Below are 22,904 nucleotides of genomic sequence, written 5' to 3' on the forward strand. Positions count from 1 at the left end.
GGAAAGGCACCAATACTAATGAGGGAAAAATGTCTAATTTGAGAAGCTATTCTGATGCTCTCGTTTACTCCTATAGACCACAGGAAAGGCTCAAGAGAGGAAATCAAAAAGATCATAACTAATTACTGGCCTCCGCAAGTCTCAGAAAGTCAGAAGAAAGTTTGTGTGTGTGAGTGAGAGAGAGAGGGGATGATCAAAACCAACCAATTCAAGTTGTAATTCTGTAAACACAGCGTCCTGCAACTGAAAACCCATATTGTACATTCCAAATATTTTATGATTTCTTCTCTCTGTCGCATGAGAGGGAAATGAAAGTTTAGACTTAGAGAGATGGGTTGAACAAATCAGAAAAAAAAAAAAATGTAGTTTCCTATGGGCTAGCTCTTACAGGCACAAATCAACAATGAAAACTCAGCTCTATCTGGGTCCTTCTGCACCATCTTCTCCTCCAACCACAACCGGCTATCCAACCCACTTCTCGTCCTAAACATGAATACAGCGTACCCAGAGTCTGGATTGAAGAACCAGTCATGAACATCCCACATCACATCAACCAGCAGCCCATCAACAAAGAGGATCTGGTTACCCCTAAAATTCCATTGCAACATCTTAACACGGATTACCTTCTTCCTATCCATACAAACTGATAGCACTGGATGCTTCAAGCCTTCATCTTCTCCACAGAGCTTTATCAGAATGCTGTGAATTGTGCCTGTTTCGCAGAACTGAGCCTTGGTCAAATACAGTGGGTTGCCTGAGAAGTGTTCTCTTCGGGAGACTAGAGAAAATTGGGCAATCGGGTCACCAGTCCTGAACTTCTTGGCGACCATTTCTGCTCCCATGTCTCCAAGAACTAGACCAAGCTCCGAGTCAGCCACGACAACCAGATAGAACCACTCGACTGGTTCAGGCCCTGATTCGTACCTAGCTGTGGAGAGATCCCAGAAGACTTCAATCTTAGAGTCACCGGATTCCAACGTCCGGCGGCCTTTCTTCTTCCTGAATAACCGAGAATTGGTGTTGACTTTGAAGGTGGAGGATGGGTCGTCGCCGATATTGATGCTGAGACCTTGACTATTGAGGTTCTTGCACCAGGTGACTGTGATCATGAGGTGCTTCTGAGTGGAGAGCTTTATTCTGTAGACACAAGTAACTGCGTTCTGGGTGGAAGGGATCAGTGATGATGGTGGGCGACAACCTTGCATTGAAGAGGCTACACAAGAGGAGTCATTTACTCTTAGGGCGTACTCGCCCACACAAGAAGCTATATCTCTCATTGTAGACAACAACTCAGACGCTAAGAAATGGAAATTGCAGATCACAAATATGGTCAACCGACCTAAATTACATAAAACTGATCACCAAGAGTCTAGAACCCAGTCAAGATGGACCCTCCGGCTCAGTTTGATCCAACTGGACTTAGCCCACAATTAAACGCTTGTTTCGACTTATCACTGGTATTAGTTGCAGTATTATATATTCAGATTAGATTAAACAAACTCCATTTCCCAACCAACCAAAACAATTAACGGTTAGATAAAATTAAATAATGAAATAGTTCCGTTGTCAAGTTATTATATTTAGTTGAAGTAGCTATTTTGGTGTTAGTTCAAGATATACAGCTTTAAGAGTACAACCTAAACATGTATATAATTCTGTTTTTTATTTTTTTTTACTTCCATCACTAAAGATATAGAAGGCGGCCGGTCGGCCATATTTTACCTAAAACAACAATCAAATGAAATGGAAGTCCACTAAGGAAATTCTTCTCAATCAATAGAAGACATTGCAGAGCAGGCAGTTTGATTTCCCCCAATTTGTTTATTATTAAATTATAAACTAAATCGAAGTTTGAAAACTTGGATGACTAGAGTTCAAATCTTGGAAACAGCTCTCTATGTATCTGCAGGTGCGTACATCTGTTCCTCCCCATACCCTGCACTGACGGGAGCCTCGCCCATTGGACCAACGTTCAAAATATTGATACGCTGCGGTAGAGGCATATCGGGCAGTATCAGTGGTTTTTTTAGTTTTTTTTTTTCAAATCCAGTTCAGAGGAGCCGGTTTAAGGACCATTCACCCTCTGAACTGGTCACAACTCCAATACACCTTCTGTAAAGGCATATCAGGAAACTCCCGATATAATACATATCAACTGATATGGGCTAATACGTGTGGATATTTTGAACCTTGCATTGGACTGATATTTTAATGAAATTTTGAGAAGACCCAAGAATGTAGCAGTACAAGACTCTTCACCAAACTTTGAATGAGTAGGAAATTGTATATATAATCAGTAGCAATTTTTATTTTCAATGCTAACAGAAAGTGAGGAGAAAAAAAAAACAATAAAAGGAGCATCTTTCGTCCTGACTATCAGAGTAGAAAAAAGACCATTGATTTTAGTATACATGTAATTAACATAGTCCTCATTCAGTTATTTATATGCACCGAGGGATATCCTTGTCGGTGTTCTGGATGAATTGTTTGGGTGGTGATGTGGTTTGGAATCCCACTATAAAAAATAGAATGAAAAGAACAAGAACTGGGTATTGTGATTTTTCATTAAAATTGCCATCAACTAGATATAACTAAAGATTGAAAAAAAAGTGTCTCAAGTCTAAGACAGGACCCAAAAATGGGAAAATGGGGATCCACATAACTTGGCAATTTCAAGGAGCAGGATCCACCATTGAATGGGTGCAAGTAAAAACTTTCATATATAAAGAAAACAAATTGCAAAATTTACAATACTAAATGGCTTACAATCATCAGAGTTGAATATTATTTTATAAAGAACCTTTGTACATAAACGCAATAATTAAACTCACAAGGCTGTAATCATCTAGCTAGGTCAGCTGATTTTTGGATCAATAAGACCCATCAAGTGTTAGACTCTATCCTTAAAATATACAAACATGGGGAGACCCAATCCAGACCATACAGGTCTTGTACATGTCTGTCCCCAAACCCTTAATAGTTTACTTCCCACTAGCTTCTTTAACATGAAAACTACCACAATTACCCAGCTGAGTTCTGTATCCTGCTGCTTCTTGGGGTCATAATTTATGCCCCATTGCTACATTAGGTTCTCTGGACTTGAGTTTGGAGTATATAGTACTATCAATATCTATTTCTTTATTTCGTTTCTTCTACTTCTTCAACAATTTAATTACTTTGTTCCCCACCCCCACCCCCATTATTTTACTTTTTTCTTTTGAAGTGTGTCTAGGCTTTGCGTGGAAGTATGTGATTGGGTTTACCTAAAGAACAGTCAAAAGCATAATTAGATAGTTTAAACTGATTACACCTCTCATCAACTAATTGCATGTTAAGTAGGTTTTAGATTTGATAAAAAAAAGGTTTAAGAGCCCACAAGTTAGTTAAAATATATAAAAAGATGAAGTAAATTAGTTCCACTGATTTCATAATGAAAGTGACCATTAAAGCGATCGATCAAGATATAATTTAAATCAAGTTAATAGTTCTATTGCTACTTGCAAGTTTATAGACACCAGTTCATTAATGTTGTAAACTAAGAAAAAAAAGCTTAACCCAATTCCCAATATACTACCCTTTAATTCTCCAAACCCCCTCCATGAACCTTCCTTGTTAGTTCCTTATTAGTTAAGTCATATTCACTGTCATCCAAGTACTTACTCATCCTTGATCCCCAAGATTTCTGTCAAACACGTTTACATAGTAATATATAAATGGAACATGTTACAGATCTTCTGACCCTTTAGCACTATTTAATTAAATACTCAGGCAAGATTCAAAAACAGCATAGCACAAGGGTACCTTCCCCATTTAGAAGTTAAGATCAAGGCTTAATCTGTTATCACAAGGGCACCATCCCCTAATGCTATGTTCGTTTGTAGTGTAAGTTTCATTTGGAATGGTGTAAATGTATAAAAGTGCAAATGAATTGAGTGTAAATCCTGGTTTAATTACTTTTGTTTCAGATTCAACCTTATTTTGTTTGTTTGTAAGAAGTGATAATTAAGTAAATTGATGTGATCCCCAATTTATATGAAAGTGAGCGAGGGGGAAGAAGGTTACTTATTTGGGAGGAACAGTGTAGGAAGTAAATTGGTGCCGTCCCCATTTAATTTATATGAGAGAATAATGTGGAATGAAGTAGTGCAAGTTTTACATCAGTTTTTTTATGCAAATTTTGCACTGTTGATGAGTACAAATTTTGCATCAGGTAAGAATTCAAATCATAGTCACAGATAGATGCATGGATGGGAAAACTAAATCAGATTATGCAAATTTTGGATAAGTTTATTTTACTCACTTTAGGCTCTGATATCTCATGAATCAGCTAAATAATTACAGCTAAGCGCATCAACTTGAGTTCAGCCAACCTCAACCCAGCCTAACTTAAGTTGATCTTCCAGTTTGGTTGGTATCTCCATTCATAGGTTTGGATTGGACTGAACCAAAAATTTTGAACCTGATCCCTATTTCACTTAGGTCGGATCAAGGGTTTGGAGAATTAACTAGACCCAACCCCAGGGCCACCTTCCCTGTTCTCCCTACCACTTAGGGATGGCAATTTCTACCTGACCCGGTGGGTATCCACCCCTACCCTACTCGATAGGGTAGATTTTTTTTGCTTGAAGGATGGATTTTGGGGTGAGGACGAGCGTTAGGATTCTACAACCCGTAGAGATAAGAGCACGGTACGGTATTAGGCTAAACCCAATCTTCCCCAACCGGCATATTTTTGGAAAGCATATAAACTTTATGTATCAAGTGTTGAATTTAATAATATTTTTTAATTTTATGTAAAAGATAATTGATAGTTCATTTGTTTTCTACATGTCTTAATCAAATAATTGAAAATTTTATTGTTTATTTATGTCATTTTATTATTTATCACTTAGGCTCTCATATCTCACTTTAGGCTCTCATATCTCATGAATCAACTAAATAATTACAGCTAAGTGCATCAACTTGAGTTCAGCCAACCTCAACCCAGCCTAACTTAAGTTGATCTTCCAGTTTGGTTGGTATCTCCATTCATAGGTTTGGATTGGACTGAACCAAAAATTTTGAACCTGATCCCTATTTCACTTAAGTCGGATCAAGGGTTTGGAGAATTAACTAGACCCAACCCCAGGAGATCCAGATGTGCCAAAGCCTTATCAAGGCTAACACTTTTTTTTCCCCTCATGGTCACCTTCCCTGTTCTCCCTACCACTTAGGGATGTCAATTTCTACCTGACCCGGTGGGTATCCACCCCTACCCTACTCGATAGGGTAGATTTTTTTTGCTTGAAGGATGGATTTTGGGGTGAGGACGAGCGTTAGGATTCTACAACCCGTAGAGATAAGAGTACGGTACGGTATTAGGCTAAACCCAATCTTCCCCAACCGGCATATTTTTGGAAAGCATATAAACTTTATGTATCAAGTGTTGAATTTAATAATATTTTTTTATTTTATGTAAAAGATAATTGATAGTTCATTTGTTTTCTACATGTCTTAATCAAATAATTGAAAATTTTATTGTTTATTTATGTCATTTTATTATTTATCACTTATATATGACAAGAAATAATAGGAAATTAGATACGGTTTCTAAATCCAACCCACCCTACCCTTGAATGCGGGGAGGGTAGAGTTGGGGAGGGTTTAGATTCTCAAAATCCAACCCGCTATGGGATTTGGGGTGAGTATGGGTTGGGAGGTTTAGGGAGGTGAGTAGGGTCTAGAATTTACTCCCCAAACCCACCCCGTTGCCATCCCTACTACCAGTCAAGCAACAAAGTCTATTAACAACCTGTTTTGGCCAATATAGCATTGGGATCTACTGGTGATCTACAAACATATCTGACGGAGGGTGATTTACCCCGACCTCATCATAAGGGGACACGTGGGCGTGACTCAGCATAAGTGACAGCTCAGCGCGACCAGTCCGCCAAGGTCCAGTGTGGCAGCTCGGCACTAGGATTATCCCAAACTCCTCCCAAGTAAAGGAGTTCCCGAGCTTCCCCTCAGCAAGGAGCCCCAAGCTCCTCCTCAAGAAGGGAACACCCCAAGCTCCTCCTCAAGAAGGGAACACCCCGAGCTAAGATTCTTCCACGGGAGCATCCTGAGCCAAGGTACTGCAAGACAGGAATCTCCTGAGCTCAAGGCACTTCAGGGTGAGCATGGGAGCCTCCTAATGAATTTATTCTGACTTAGACCTAAGTAGGCCACCTCGGGTAGAATCATCTCAGTATGGCACCTGCAGCTCGACATAGGGTAGCTCGGTGCAAGGTAGCTCGTAGGGAGACAGCTTAGCGTATCACAGGAAGATCTCCCCTGACAACCGTACCTACCAAACCTGGAGCCCTACACCCACGTCTCTCACTAGGCGGCTTCGTGCCTGCCAAACCTGAGAGGTGTCCCCCGCTTGATAGAGTCGTACCCTACAACAGTAACCTATGCAACCCTAGCAAGTAACGATTGCGATAGAGAATCAGAAGCGGTTATGTCAAAATTGACAGAGCACCGTTATATAAGAGCTCCTACCCCCAAAGAGCAAGGTAATTGCATTCGCGCTATCTGCACTCTAGCTTTCTTCATCTTCTCTGCAATTTTCTCTCTCATAGTTCTAACTTAAGCATCGGAGTGTTCCCGCCGGGAGAGCCCCTCGGGTATCCTTCATTCTCTTCTTCTCAGGTGTCGTCCGTCGCCAGCTCGGAGTGTGGCCCCTTGCCAGCTAGGAGTGACCAGATTGTGCACCATCATTTGGCGTCATCTATGGGAATCTGCTTTAGTAAAGCCTCTCACCAAGCAACTTCAGAAAGACTTCCATGGCTTCCTCCAGCAACACCGGACGAAGTGCCAACCAAAATACCTCTGGGGAACGACTTTAGCTCCCAACCGTCTGCATTGGCTAGTTCACTCTACCCCTCTCTACGGATGGAGTCCCTACCCAGAGCGAACCTTAGATCATGGCGCCGATAAGTGCTCCACTCCCCTCACCGGTAGAGATGACCTTTGCAGAACCATCAGTTCTCCCGATGGCTGGACAAAACCAGTTGGAAAATCTGGTACACTACATGCGAGCTATGCAAGCTCAAATGCAGCAAGTCCATTAGTTTCAGTTGTACCAATAGCAAATGTTCCACCATGTCTACCAACAACAGTACCATCAGCAGTTTCCACCGCTGCCTCAGCATCAACAGCAAGTTCCACCTCGACGCCCCGCTACACAGTAGGTCCAGCCCCGTCGTTGTAGAGAGCGTCTCCCCCGCCAAGGAGAGACCTCCCGAACCCAAAACCTTCTCGGGAGTCAGGTCTCATCCCACGACAGGAAAGAAAGACAAGTTGCTCCCCCCACCTCGCAGCCTATAGTCAGGTTAGGGGACTCTCAGCCGAAGCAGCGGAGACGCCACCAAGCTTGTCGAACTTCCACTCACAACCTGCCCAATTTCAAGAGTAAGGAAGAAGTAAGCTCGGGTGAAGCGAAAGCGACTACTCCTCTCAGTGTCGTCCCCCATGTCTCCAGAACTTCTAGTCATCCCTATGCCAAAGGACTTCAAGCTTCCTCCCTTGGACAAGTATGACGGATCTTTTGATCCGAATGACCATGTTGACACCTTCCAGTCGCAGATGGACTTGGAAAGGGCCAGTGAGTCCTGCATGTGCATGGCCTTCTCCGCCACTTTCAAGGGAGTAGCCCGCACGTGGTACAAGAACCTCACGCCCGGATCAATAAGGAGCTGGGCGTAGTTTGTACAAGTCTTCACTTCTCATTTCATCACCAGCAAGTGGTGCCTGAGAACCCAAGAGAGTCCTCGACATATTCTAGAGGGAATGAGAGTCTGTCCGAAGTTACATCAAGCGGTTCAATGACGGTTGTTTGCAGATACTTGACTTGGACCCTGCAGTGCGGCTCACAACAGCCAAGATTGGCATCACGCACAAAGAGTTCAAGTGGCACGTGGTGGTCAATCAGCCCAAGACTATAACCGAGTTCCTCAATCTCGCGGACCAGTTCATAGGAACGGAGGAGGAGATCGGACAGAAAAATGCCCGAGAAAAAGAAAATGGAAGGTGAGCCCACGATCCAAGGGGATAGCAAGAAGAAAAATGACCTAGCTCGGGGGGCAAGGCTGGGATAGCCTTTTTGAGCTCCTCCAGCAGGAAGGACTGACTATACACCCCTTAACGCGAAGTGGGCCGAGATCCTCATGGCGATCAAAGATGCCCCGTATGTGAAGTGGTCGCCCCGGTTGAAAGGGGACCCCATGTAAGCAATAAGAATCTGTATTGTAGTTTTCATAAAGATCACGGTTATAGTACCGAGAATTGTAAGAACCTCCGTGATGAGATAGAGGAGCTCATCCGTCGTGGATACTTAAGAAATTTTGTACAAAATAATAATAATAATAAGGTAGATCAGTAAGGGGAGGAGGGTAGAGATGCTCCCGAGCCCAGCAGCAGGCAAGCAAATAAGCCGCAGCGGCAGCCCCTTGAAGAGAGGCCAGTTCGGGGGACCATTCATGTGATCGTCGAAGGATCGATTGTCCGTGCTGCACGGACAATCAGCTTGCGAGGTCGAAAGGGAAGAGCAAAACCCCTCAAAGTGGCCAAGGATAGAAGGCCCAATGTTCTTCACTGAGGACGATGCACGTAGGGTCCACTACCCCCACGATGACGCGCTTGTCATAAAGATAAGGATTAATGACTTTGAAGTCAAGCGTGTCCTCTTCGACTCCGGCAGTTTGGCAGTTTGGCAAATATTTTTTTCAAGGCAGCATTCGACAAGCTTCAGCTCCAAGAGAGCGACCTCAAGCCCAAAAGCACTCCCTTGGTAGGCTTTAGTGGAGAGGAAGTCAGGCCCTTAGGGAGAATCACAGTACCTGTTGAAGTCGGCACCTGGCCTAGCATAGTGAAGCTTAACCACGACTTCTTGGTAGTCGCAACTCCCTCCCCGTACAACACCATAATAGGTCGGCCCATCAACCATGCTCTTCGTGCGGTGGTCTCCACCTATTATTTGGCGATGAAGTTCCCCACGGACTTCGGAGTTGGAGTAGTGCAAAGCGATCAGCTCGAGTCTCGCAAGTGCTACGTTGTCGCCCTCAAAGGGAAAGCCAAGGTGGCCAATGACCTCGAGCTGGAGCGACCTGCGGAGCAACGCGAAGAGCGAGCTGTAGCTACAGAAGAGACTGTTTCCATGCCCACTTCAGCCGAAGATCCAGATCGGCGCTTTAGTCCAAGAGCCCCTGTGTTCTCAACTGGTAAGTTTTTTACTTCAAAATTTAGATGTTTTTGCATGGTCTGTGGCAAAGATGCTTGGCATAGACCCTAGCATCATAACTCACAGGCTAAATACTAATCCTGTAGTTAGGCCCTTTAGACAGAAGAAACACAACTTAGCCCCAGAGCGCTGGAGAACAGTTGACGAGGAGGTCGGGAAGCTCCTCACAGTCAACTTTATTAGAGAGGTCCACTAACCGAGCTAGGTAGCCAACCCAGTCATGGTAAAGAAGGCCAATGGTAAATGGCGCATGTGTGTCGATTATACTGACCTGAACTGAGCTTGCTCAAAGGACTGCTTCCCACTCCCCAGGTCGACCGTCTGGTGGACGTGACCTCAGGGCATGAGTTGTTAAGCTTCTTAGATGCCTATTCAAGCTACAACTAGATCAGGATGGACCCTCCTAACAAAGAAAAGACAGCCTTCATAGCCAAGCTTAGATTGTACTGCTACAAGGTCATGCCCTTCGGACTGAAAAAATCTGAGGCAACGTTCCAAAAACTTGTAAACAAATTGTTTGAGCTATTGATCGGCAAAAAAATAGAATGCTATGTAAACGACATAGCTAAACCCAAACAAGTGTGCCTTCGGTGCCACCTCGGGTAAATTCCTAGGGTACATCGTCAATCGGTGCGGCATTGAGGCCAACCCAAAAAAAATTAAGGCTATCCTATATATGAGACCACCCCAAAAATTGAAGGAGGTTCAGAGGCTAAATGGTCGTATAGCCGCTCTGAGCCGCTTCATGTCCAAATCGGCAGATCGTTGCCTGTCTTTCTTCAAGACAATTAAAACCAAAGGTTTTGAATTGACCGAAGATTGTCAGCTCGCGTTCAACGAGCTCAAAAGGTACCTTGCCAGTATCCCAATCTTAACCCGACCCAAGGAGGGTGATGTTTTGGAGCTGTAACTCTCTACAAGTGATGAGGTGGCCAGCTCGGTACTGACAAGAGAAGTAGATCGTGGAATGCACTTTCAACACCGAAATCCCCAGGTCAGTCGAGCCTGAGGCCCCCAGGTCGGATGAGCCCGAGGTTCCCATGCCAGTTGGGCTCGAGCACCGTCAAGTAGAAACCAGTGTGTCTTCTCTCCTAATTAGATGGAACCGGAAAAGGGATGAAGAGCCCTGGATCCTTCACGTTGATGGCTCGTCCAACCAGCAGGGCAGCAGAGCTGGAATCGTTCTATATGGGCCAAGCGGGGTGAAACTGGAGTATGCGTTACGCTTTGAATTCACGGCGTCCAACAATGAAGCGGAGTACGAGGCGTTAATAGCCGGGCTGGCCCTAGCAAATGAATTGAAAGCCAAGCACATCGTCATCTATAGTGATTCTCAACTCGTGGTCAACCAAGTTATAGGAAAATATGAAGCTCGTAAGCCAAACATGAATCGCCTACCAAGCCAAAGTAAGAGAGGCTCTGCTCAACTTCTAGTCACACTTCATCAAGTAAATCCCGAGATCAAAGAATATTGATGTCGATGCCCTATCCCGGTTAGCCAGCACTAGAGATAATACCATGAGAACCATGTACATAGAGAACATGCCTCGGCCTAGCATTCTCGGGGGGGGTAGAGGAGGTCGCTCCTATCGTACAAGCAGAGCCGAGCTAGATCAATCTGCTCGCAAGCTTCCTGCTGCGCGGGACCCTCCATGTAGACCGTAATGCTGCTAGAAGGGTAGAGCGTCAAGCGACCAAATACGTCACGATAGACGAAAGATTGTACCGAAGATCCTACACGCTCCCCTATCTGCGCTGCTTGCAACCTTCCGAGGCCGAGCTCATGCTCCGCGACACTCATGAGGGCTTGTGCAGTGGACACTTGGGGGGCAGGCTCTCACCCAGAAAGCGCTATGACAAGGATACTACTGGCCAACGATGAAGGCAGATGCGATCGAGCTCGTTAGAAGATGTGACAAGTGCCAAAAGCACGCCAACATCCACCACTAGCCTGTCGCCAACCTGAAGTATCTCACCATCCCGTGGCCTTTCGCACAGTGGGGGATTGATATACTTGGACCATTTCCTCCAGCAACAGGGCAAAGGAGGTTCTTAGTGGTGGCAGTTGATTATCTCACTAAGTGGGTAGAAGCTGAACCTCTCACAATGTTCACAATGCGGAATGTGCAAAACTTGTTTTGAAAGAATATAGTGTGTCATTTCGGACTACCCCGAGTACTGATCTCTGACAATGGTAAGTAGTTTGAGGATATAAAATTCCAGAACGGGTGCAAAGATATGGGAATTCAACAAAACATCACCTCAGTGGTGCACCCTTAAGCAAACGGCCAAGCGAAGGTCACAAACAGAGTCATTCTCCACGGACTGAAGGCACGCCTCGACCGAGCTAAGGGACTATGGGTAGACGAGCTACCCATTGTACTATGGGCTTATTGGACCACGATGAAGACCGCAACAGACGAGACCCCCTTCAACCACACTTATGGCACAAAGGCAATCATCCCAGCAGAGGTCGAGGTTCCCATGCTACGTCTAGAAGTGTATGACGACAAAGCAAACAAAGACGAGCTACGCACCAACCTCGACCTACTTGACGAGGTACGGGACCTCGCATACATTAGGACCGCGGCCTACCAGCAAAGAGTAGCTCGGTACTATAACGCCAGGGTCAAGAAGCAGAACCTCCGCATCGGAGACCTGGTTCTTCGTAAAGTCACGGTACATGAGCCCGGTGTTGGTGAGCTCGGGCCAAATTGGGAAGGACCCTACCGAGTAAAGCGGGTGCTCGGGGAAGGAACGTATGAGCTCAAAACCCTAGAAGGGAAACAAGTACCTCGGGCATGGAATATCGTTAACTTAAGACAATATTGCCTATAATTTCCGAGCTGAGTGGACCATAAATCGCTCCCCTAACCTAAGGGCTAAAACACCGAGCTAAGGACCTCGACGCCTAGTCGCCTCTTTGGCATGGGCGAACTCCAGAGGAGGGCGGACTATAAGGACCGCCCGGCATATAGCAGATTGAACCCGTTAGGGACAACCGATGTCAACTTAAGTAGCCCGGGTACAGACAGTTCCGACATATACCCTACTATGTTGCTTGCCCTGGTGTACATCCTAAAGTTACCCCTAAGTACTAGGAGATAGTTCGGGGTAACAACAGTCGAGAAACCTTCACTTTGGGTACTTAGCTCGATAGCTTGACAGTTCGGGGAGACCCTTACACCCCTTATTCCGATCAAAAAGGATAATTGCACAAGAAGGTTAAATGCACAACACTTAGCAAAATAACATATTTCATTACCAGAGTTTCATTACAATGAATTTGGTACAAAAAACAAAAAACAAAAACTGAACTCGCAAGCTCAAAGTACAAGGACGGTTCGAACTACTTGGGGAACTCGCTCAGAGCCTCCGTAGAAGTGTCAACCTGGTCGGCAGCCTAGTTGATAGTGTCAGCCTTCCTGATGTCCTCATCACCCTCCTCCTCGGAGTCTGGGTCCTCAGCGGCCTAACGAGCTACGTCTCCCATGATTCGCGAGGTAGTGATAACGCTTACATCGAGTTGTGGGAACTCATGCTTTATCAGCCACCTACTGAGCTTGAAGCCCTTGCGGTAGGCATCCACCATTACCCTGTCGAACTCCTCGACATGACATAGTCTTGGACGGTCTTGACTTTGGCCTCCTCCATGGCATCAAGGAGGGTCTCAGTTTGCTCCTTAACGTCAGCTTTGAGGTTCTCGACCTGACGCTTCAGAGCTCTCTTCTCAAGCAGCAATTCTTCCTTCTCATGCAACAACTCCTCCTTCTCGTGCTGCCACTCCTCCTTCTCTAACATCAGCGATGTAACTAGATCTTTCTGAGCTAGCACATAGCCCTCTAATCGGTGGATCTAGCTACGATCTAGCTCCAGTTTGGTCTGAGTTGCGCGGACTGGTAGGTCAAGACGTGCACGGCATTGTTCACCTGCCAAGAGAATGCTAGTAAGCGTCAATAAAGCAACAATTACAGAAATTGAAAATCGAAATTCAACGAGACTTACCACCATGCAATGGGTAGCTGCTCAAGCTCCAAGCTAAGAAGGCAATAGCTTGGCCCAGCTAGAGATCTCCTCGTCACACGCAGCCCCTTTTCTCTTTCGGAGGTTGTACTGTGGGTCTAGAATACTCCTGGCTGATCCCTGGGCTGATTCCCTACTTCCCGAAGTAGTGGCGGCGGTCTCGGGAGCGGGCTCGGCAGTGGCCTTGGGAGCAGGCTCTGAAGTCTCAGGGACGGACACCAAAATCGCCTCAGGCCCCCGAGGTGGAAGGCTCTCCGACTCCTCCAAGTTGATCACCGAAGGAGCATCACCAGGTAGCCCAGGCTCAGGACTAGAAGCCCGTGGAGGCTCAATGCGAGCTCTCTTTGTAGCTCGCTTCTTTTTCCCCTTCGTCTTCCCGAAGAAGTTTTCCGCACTGAATCGCTCTATAGGACCTGCAAAAGAGTTCAACGTCAATAATACACAAGGAGACCAACTGGGACACAGGCCGGCCTCAATAAGCTTGTTCTCAGCAAGGTGGTCCTTGCAGTTGAAGCCGAGCTCCGCCCAAGATTGAAGTACCTCACTTGTTTTCTTGTCCAGCCTAATGCAGGAGTCTTGAATGGCCCCCCTCCAGTGAATAGGGAAGGGCCACCCCGCAATGTTATGAACTACAAAGTAGTCCCATTTCCAGGCCGGGACTTTACTAGGAAGTTTGTGTAACAACTTGAAGACCGGGCGGGGGGACAGGTAGTAGGTCTGCCTGTGCTCGAGGAGAACGCTAGATGTGTTCTTCTTTATTGATAAGATAGAAGAAAAAATGTCAAGATCAAGAAGAAGGGCGTAGTTGAAACAAAGGGAAATTGTACCGACCACGTTTCGGACAAAGTTCGGGTGGAGCTGATCTATGGTTACATCAAAGTGATTCAACACTTCAACAATGAGAGGGTGCAGTGGAAGGCGGAGCCCAACCATGAGCTATTCCCCAAAAATCACGATCTCGTCGCGATCGTGCTCCCAGGGAAAGTCGCTCGTGGAAAGATGGTAGGTGTACTCCCTAGGAAGGTTGTATCGGTCTATCAAGCTCCTAAGCCTGTCTACCATCATGGTAGAAGGACCAAACTTGTTTGGTATCCGACCTCGATTAGAGGTGGATGCTGGTTTACCCGAGGTCTTATGCACCTCGTAGGTAGAATGTGCTTCGGAGGCACTAACTTGAGCCGAGGTACTCACCTCGGGCTCGTCTAGTTGATTGTGGTTTGACATAGCTACGGACTGAGAAATGGGATAAAGGAGACTAGCTACGAAATTGAAATTGAAAAACTGGAAACGAACTAAAAGGAGCTAGGAAGACCTTAGACGCGACCTCAAGACGAGTGTTAGTGAGCTTATGGAGGAGAAAATGACGGGGTCCCCCCCCTATTTATATCCAAAATTCCTGAGATTCAAAGGTTGAGATCAAGACAATCTAACGGACCTCAAGAAAACCGGCTTCACGACCCTCGAGGAGAAATCGATTTAGTGCATTTTTTGACATCCGCGGAGTCTATAAATCGCGTCACGTCCATGCGTGAACTGTACGCAATCCAGGTTATTCTTGGTTGAGCCAAACAATGAACTAGTCTGACTGACGAATTTTGATGAGGCAGCCTAGACTTCAAGCCAAATCCACCCGTCATGTCGTGAACTCCCCGCACCAGGTCAAGACCCCTGGCTCGAGGAGTGGGGGTCAATTGATGGAGGGTGATTTACCCCGACCTCATCATAGGGGGACACGTGGGCGTGACTCGGCATAAGTGACAGCTCAGCACAACCAATTCGCTAAGGTCTAGTGTGGCAGCTCAGCACCAGGATTATCCCGAACTCCTCCCAAGTAAAGGAGCCCTCGAGCTCCTCCTCAAGAAGGGAACACCCTAAGCTGAGATTCTTCCACGGGAGCATCCCAAGCCAAGGTACTGCAAGACAGGAATCTCCTGAGCTCAAGGCACTTCGGGGTGAGCTCAGGAGCCTCCTAATGAATTTATTCTGACTCAGACCTGAGTAGGCCACCTCGGGTAGAATCACCTCAGTATGGCACCTACAGTTCGACATAGGGTAGCTCGGTGCAGGGTAGCTCGCAGGAAGACAGCTCGGCGTATCACAGGAAGATCTCCCCTGACAACCCTACCTGCCAAACCTGGATCCCTACACCATGTCTCTCGCCAAACGGTATCGTGCCTACCAAACCTGAGAGGTGTCCCCCGCTTGACAGAGTCATACCCTGCAACGATAACCTGCGCAGCCCTGGCAAGTAATGGCTGCAGCAGAGAATTAGAAGCAGTTATGTCAGATTTGGCAGAGCATCGTTATATAAGAGCTCCTACCCCCATAGAGCAAAGGTAATTATTGCATTCGCGCTATCTGCACTCTAGATTTCTTCATCTTCACTGCAATTTTCTCTCTCAGAGTTCTAACTTAAGCATCGGAGTGTTCCCACTCGGAGAGCTCCTCGAGAATCCTTCATTCTCTTCTTCTCAGGTGTCGTCTGTCACCAGCTCGGAGTGTGACCAGATTGCGCAACATCATTATCAATTGTTGGATCCATTGTATTTATGCTCCACTATGTGCTTACACAACAATTGTAACTACAAAGTGCCCTCATGTTGTTATTCTAAGACTCTCGGAAGAGAAGCCCTCTTGACAAAGCCACAAGCCCCATGGAACCCCTCCAACTACTAGAAGAGACATTTACGATGTATAGACTGGTGTTAAAAGATGTCCATGTTCTATAGGGGAGTGATCACATTCGGTTTCCTAACAAAAAAAAACTAAATTGGTTGTGGGTGAGTTTAAGTAGCTCTATATTTGAATATTTTTATTTTTTAAATAATTTAAAAATCATAAAGTTATAAGGAGTTTGGGAAGCAATATGATGAGGAGAGAGAATAAGTTGATACGGATAACTCTAGATAACTCTATTTCAAGTATACTAGTAAGCATGCACGTGGTAATTCTAAATGATGATAATGATAGTAATAATGTTTCAAATTTTTTTTCTAAATATCTATTTTTATTTTTAAATGATTTTTTATTTTTATTATTAATCGGATGCATATTGAAAAATCCAAATATAACTACATAAACACTTCATCTAAATATGTGGATGGAGTTGTGAAATTTCAAATATCATTGACAAGTCTACCTACTTGGTTAGATTTTTCTTTTTATAATATTTTATTTTCTTTTGTGTGTTTTTTTCTATTCACTTATCAAAGAAATGCAAAATTTAAATAAAATGAATTAAATGATGTGAAAAGTAGTAGTTCAATTTACAATTTAAACCTCACAATTAAATAGGGACTAGAAGTTATTTATATTTTTAATAGTAGTGTAAATATAGAATTACAGATGTGTTCAATTTTTTATAAATTTTTTATATTTTTTTACAAAAATAATTTGGATATGTCACACTTACTTTTTGTTTAATATGATAATTAATTAATACTATACATGTGCATGGATGTTTTTTGCAACATTTATGTATTTTTTATTTTTGTATTTTTATATTTTGTTAATTTTTATTATTTATTTATGACATTAAATGCTTACACATTTGGCTAAAAAGTTGAAATGATGATCATTGCCAAATAGTAAAATAATTTAATAACTTAAATAACTTATTGGTGAAAAATAACTTAAATATAGGATTTAATAAGAGAAAATGAGAATTAATACCTTAAGTATAAGACTTAATGAAAAGGGAATAAATGAGGTGGAAAGTAATAATTGGAGTTACATTTTCAACCATTACAATCAGAAATGTAATAAGTAGACAAATATGAGCATTTTAGTAGCCATTAAAAGCTGGCATTAAAGTTGTAATAAAACGACTTTCATACATTTTATCAAATAAACAACTATCTAATAATTAGCAAGAAATAAGCAATTATTATTCTAATTAAAGAAAAGCAACATAAAAGCATGTAGATATACAAGAAAAGGCTATCAAGCCAAATGGGCCCTCTGTGGGCCTCACCTATGGTCCAAGAACTCTCTAGCAGAGTCGCCAATTTATGAGCATTAGGAAAATGGCTCACTTAGGCTGAAATGGAGTTGCCACCCATTAATTTAGGAAATGGAGGTGGTGGGGCCTCCAAGATTGAATTCCAAAAACATTTTTGTTTTAATAGTGACTCCAAAGCCCAAAGCACTAGCTAAACCAATCCGAGTAAGACTTAAATGAAAGAGGGAAAGGGTTAGGCACCCCTCTCCTGGGTCCAATAGGTGGGGCCCACATGGGATCCAAACAAGTACAATAACAATTATTTAAGCAAACTAAAACATACTAACAAAAGACAAGGACAAATCAACAAATCTGCAATACTAATTTTCACTATTATTTTATTTTATTATTTATTATGATTTATTGCTTTTTATTTATTTTTTACTATTTTGGTTTATCCTTTTTTATTATCATTACTGTTTTATCTACTTATTTATATTATTATTTTTTCATCTTTTTACTTCTTTATTTAATTTTCCTAATTATTTATTTCATCATTTTTTGACTTTTTTGCATTGTCTATTTATTATTATATTTTCATTTATTTTAATTATTTCCTCACACAATCCTATTTGTATACCCTATTCTCTCTCCCAACCCTTTTCATTATTTTCTATATTTATTGATTTATTTACTCTCAATTATTATTCATTTTTTTACTATTCTAATTTTGGGGGCTCACCCTCCTTTGATTTACACAGAAATATAATTCAGCTCCACTATGTTAATTCATCCACACTCCCCCCTTTCCTCTAATCAGTGCTAAATGAATTCAGCTTCTCCTATCTTCCTAATGGCTGATGCTCCCCGGTTCAAATCTTCTCAAGATGTCACATAATGCATCACATATCGCAAAACATTCACTAAAGCAATACAGAATAGATTTATAGAGAATTCAAAGCTTCAATCTATGAGCAAGAGTTTATATATAAAGGGAGCTAAAATGACATTACAAAACTTACTAACATTGAAAGAAATCCAATTAGTTTTTCAAAACCAGTAAAGAGAGAGGAAAGACCGATTTTGCTTACAAAACTGCTGGATAACTAAAATAAAGAAAAACGGCTAATCTGATATAGAATATATAAACTACTAAAGAGTTGGGTCAATAAGGAGAGCCTACTGGAACTGGTCCAGTGGAGACCAAACCAACCCCGTCGACTCCCTTTCTTCCTCAAGCTCCAATTACAGGTATATACTGAAAAGTAGAATAAAAATAGCTAAAAGGATAACTATGCCACAGGGGGAATTAATGCTTACCTGTGGATGTCTGGGCCTGAGAACTGTCAATGAACAGAGAAAACTAAGCCACAGGGGGATTCCAATTTGAAGTGATTGTTGCAACAGGGGAACGTTCCCGACCTTCTTCTTTGAATTATGATAATCCTTGGTCTTTGCAATTTGTAAACTGGCTAGATAAGTGTCCTCCCAGTGAGGTTCTTTTCCAAAACAGAGAGAAGAATGACCTCGGATCACAGATGATCTCACTTCCACTCAGTTCGCAGAAAAGGTAAGGAACAGAGGACCGGCAACGACCATGGAGCCTGAATGTTGAAGAAGACTGATATTAGTGCTGGGGGGGACAAAAGCTTTGAGAAAACGGTAAGAAATCTGAAGATCTGATGGAAAATGGAATGTATACCACCGTTTTGACCCCTCTCTATGACAGTTTGAGTTCGGAAGCCAAGTATAAACTACCGGCAGCACTGACCAATGGGGAAGAGAGAAAGAGGAGGGGAGAAAGAAGAAGGGGAAGAAACAAGAGCAAGAGGGATATAAGAATGCAAGTGTTTGAAGGGTTAGGATCCATCATATGGATGGCCAAACCATGCTAGATGGCTGGAAGAAATTTCAAAAATTTCCTAATCCTTCTCGGAATTGAATTCCCTATGTTTTAAAAAACTATATTTTTTCGAAGTGATCTTGCACTGAACTGAACCAAATTTGAAACCAAACAAAGTGGGGGATGTGTACCTAATACTGATACCACAAATGCAGATCCAAAGGTAGAAGTTCACACCCAAATCAGTCTTAAAAGCAGCCTCCACGGAAGATGGCATAGTATATAAGTGCAGCTGATTCAACAACATAGTTTTCAGCAAAACTGAGATCCAACTGCTTAAATCGAACTAAGGATGATGAGCCTGATATCCCCTAAGCTTTTCTTGCAAAAATTAGAGGAAAAACTTATCTATACCAGTTCTAGATAACTATTGTCGAATTGGGAAAAACTGGGAGACAAAAAGGTGTAGAAAGAACCAAAAACTACAAAAATATAAAATTGTCTTAGACTGGTCCGCCCCTCTTTTAGAATCTCTTATGGAGCTATCTCCTAATCTAATTAGGAGATAATCTAGATCAAAATAAGATCTAGACTCTAATTAGATATATACTTTATCTTCTTTATCATGTGACAATTTAATTAATCATATTAATTATGGGCCTTAAGCCCATCAACTATAAGGCTCATGACCCAAGGGTATTGATTTGTATGGTTTGGGACCCCATAATGACCTCACAAAAGTCCACATGCGTTCGGCCTAGCCTCTATGAAAATCCTTGTCTAAATTCACTACTAAATATAGTGAACTCCTAAGCATATCACTATGGGCTCAATATGGGTCCAACATTTATACTTAAATTATCATTGAATTCAATCTTCCAATGAAGATTCAAGGATAATGGACTTAAATAAGATAAAGCCCATCAGGGAATCAGCCTTGTAATGGTCTCTTATACTTAACATCTCGGCCCATAATGAATAAACACTATCCGACAATGAAGGACCCCTCCCCCAGCTGCAAGGTGCAGTGTCACACTCTCTACTTGGATGGATCCAGGAATTAAAACACTAATATATATATATATATATATATATATATATTGCAAAACTAGACTTCCATTGCTGGTGGTTCAGGTTTCTATCAGAGAGAGTGTAAACCCTAACATTCACTTTGCCTAACAAAGTATCGATCCTATCACTATGATCACTTACTCAGATGAATTCTAAGACAGACCCAACATACCCAGGTTTTGAACCTTAATGGATCTTGTTGATTAGCATATCAAAGACAGCACAATCCAACACCTAATGCAATACCATAATCAAGTCTATGGGTTATGTGTAACTTTCTAGTTTTGCCCATCAATCTCCAAGGTCCATGGCATAACTGGAAAATGGTTCGGGTTCAATGTTTCATCCAAACACACACTACATGTGCTTTAGGTCTAACCCTAACAACTAAGACAAGCAGCCCCAACTTCTTTGGCAATACATTAGTGTTAGCCTTGGCAAGATAAACCCCCAAAGTCTATCCAACAACTAAGAACATTCTAAACTAACATGAATCTCATATGTATCCAATTTAAAGAGTAATTACACAAAAACATACCAATATCAACATTAAACAATAATGCACTTTTATTCATTTATAATAAATGTATCTATACATCAATTTGATTAGAGCTAAGGGCATACACTATCTAACAACAAGAAGGCAATTTGTTGAGTTCAGATCCGCCGCTATAAAGATGTAGTGGCGGTGATGAGATGGAAAAGAGGGAGAGGACTATAGGGAGAGAAGAAGAAGAAGAAGAAGAAGAAGAAGAAGAAAGAGAGGCCAGAGGTGGAGGTTGGAAATGAAAGGGCTTACTGTCGCTGCTCTGAGTCGAGGGAGTGAGGAGTGAAGACGATGGATAGAAGATTATCAAATTCGGTCCGTCAGGATAAGGATGATGGGGATGGATAAGAGTGAAGGGAGGAGGATAATGAATGTAAAAAAAGTAGAGAGAATGAGGGAGGGTGAAAGAAGAAGAAGAAGAAGAAGAAGAAGAAAAAGAAGAGGAGGAGGAGAATAAAGAGAGACTAGAGATGAAGTAGACTCGTCGTCGCTCTAGTTCACTTCCAAGAAGAAGATGAATAGTAGATTTTCTTTAGTCAAAAACTTAGGTTGGGTTTTATAGGTAGGGTTAAAGGTAATTTTGTAATTTTAGGAAAGGTTAGGGGTAATTTTGTAATTTTTTAAGTTTGGGTCAAAATCAGTCTAGGGGTAGACTGAGGTCCTGGTTCAATGATGGGTGGTTCTGGGTCAAAAAATAGAGGGTTGAGATGGGCCTAAGTGTCTAACTACAGAGAGTAGGTTTGTCATTTGTGTGTGTGGACCCACAAGATTAACTGAAATGGAATATTTTTAGAGGAAGGGGTAAATAGGGGTATTTTTTGCTAAAATTTGGTAGGGTGAGGTTTTTTGACATTCTGGGTTGATCAATGGGGTCAGATTGGATTAAATGGACCCAGATCAGGCAGATCTTGAAAGAGCTTGATTCGATCAATTTGGAGCTTTGGGACAGAACCTTAGTACGATGAAGGGGCAAACAAATGTAGTTTTGGGTGCAATTTCACAAGGTAGGGTTTTTGGACAGTCCAAGGTGATTGGTAAGTTCAAATCAAAAAGATTTGGAATCCAGTCAATTTGGAGTCCCGAAACGGAATCTAGGTGCGATGCAAGGGTAAACAAAGGTGTTTTGGGATGAAATTTTATAGGTGCATATTTGGAGGTGTCTAGGATCTGATGGTGATGTCTGATTAGTCTTGGAGGGTTAAGATCATAGGAATTTGAGTCAATGGGATGTTCTGGAACGGAATCTTGGTTTGATGAAAGGGCAAATGGGGGAATCTGGAGTTAAACCTTTATGGGCAGGTATTTTGATGTATTTGGAATTTAATGGTGTGGCCTGATTTGTTCAAATGTGTTAAGATCAAGGGAATCTGGGTTTCAAGTGACTAGGCTAATGATAGGCATTGAAATGGAATCTTTGCTTAATGAAGGGCTAAATGGAGGAATCTTGAGATGAAAGTTTACGGGTAGGTATTTTGAGAGGTCTTGAGTTTGATGGTGGTGTCTGATTTGAGGGTAAAATTGTAGGCAGGGATTGATCGTGGCTATCTAATTGGTATCGAATGGGCTTAATGGTGGATTTAGGGGCTTTGGGTTGAAGGTTGGGATTTTTAGGTTTTTTGGTGTTTTGGAGAGATTGAGAGAGTCTGATCAGGTGGGGTAAATTGGAGGCCTAGGCAACAGACCGAGCCAAAATCGGATGCTAACACTTAATTTGACAAGTCTTAATTATTCTATGCCTTTTTTTTGTACAGAGCATTACAACCTTTAAATAGACCTCAAAACAATCTTACAATGATAAACCATTTATTATGAAGAAAAAAATTTCCCAATAAACAGCAACTATAAAACCAAAATACAGCTTTGCCAATCTCAAACAAATCAAACAATTGTAACCAATTCAAAATATCTAAACATAAACAAATTAAAATAAATCAAAATACGACTATCTCTGTCTCTCCTAATTCGGTTTATGATGACAAAGGGGTCAGTGTTTTCTCTTCGTTTATCTCAAAAATCTGAATTAGGTTTCCTATGAATAGTCGTTTGAAAAAGAAGAAGAAGAAGAACATACCTTTGTTGCTTGTTCACCGTTGGCTAGGCGTATGGCATAAGGATGCTACTTTAACCTATAAAAAATGAAGAATATGGTAAGAAGTAACGTGAGAGATTAAATGTGCAACAACGAAGAAGAAAAATGGAAAGAAAAGAAAGAGTT

The 22,904-nt window shown here is 42.4% G+C and overlaps 1 protein-coding gene across 2 annotated transcripts; it reads right to left on the reverse strand.

The window, feature by feature from the left end:
• Positions 1 to 259: 259 nt before the first annotated feature.
• LOC148873586 (uncharacterized) lies at positions 260 to 18,832 on the reverse strand. 2 transcript variants are annotated; one of them, XM_088966929.1, is made up of 2 exons: positions 18,549 to 18,832; positions 260 to 1,213 (listed from the first exon to the last, which is right to left on the reverse strand). In XM_088966929.1, exon 2 carries the CDS (start codon positions 1,203 to 1,205, stop codon positions 378 to 380), a length of 828 nt encoding a protein of 275 aa, XP_088823055.1. In that variant the 5' UTR covers positions 1,206 to 1,213; positions 18,549 to 18,832; the 3' UTR covers positions 260 to 377. The 2 variants fall into 2 exon arrangements, with proteins under 2 accessions (XP_088823055.1, XP_088823054.1); XM_088966928.1 differs by lacking the exon at positions 18,549 to 18,832 and having other exon boundaries at positions 260 to 1,396.
• Positions 18,833 to 22,904: the final 4,072 nt, after the last annotated feature.

Source organism: Nelumbo lutea, chromosome 1, assembly GCF_056320005.1.
Source record: "Nelumbo lutea isolate HS-2025 chromosome 1, American lotus-T2T, whole genome shotgun sequence".
Taxonomy (NCBI): domain Eukaryota; kingdom Viridiplantae; phylum Streptophyta; class Magnoliopsida; order Proteales; family Nelumbonaceae; genus Nelumbo; species Nelumbo lutea.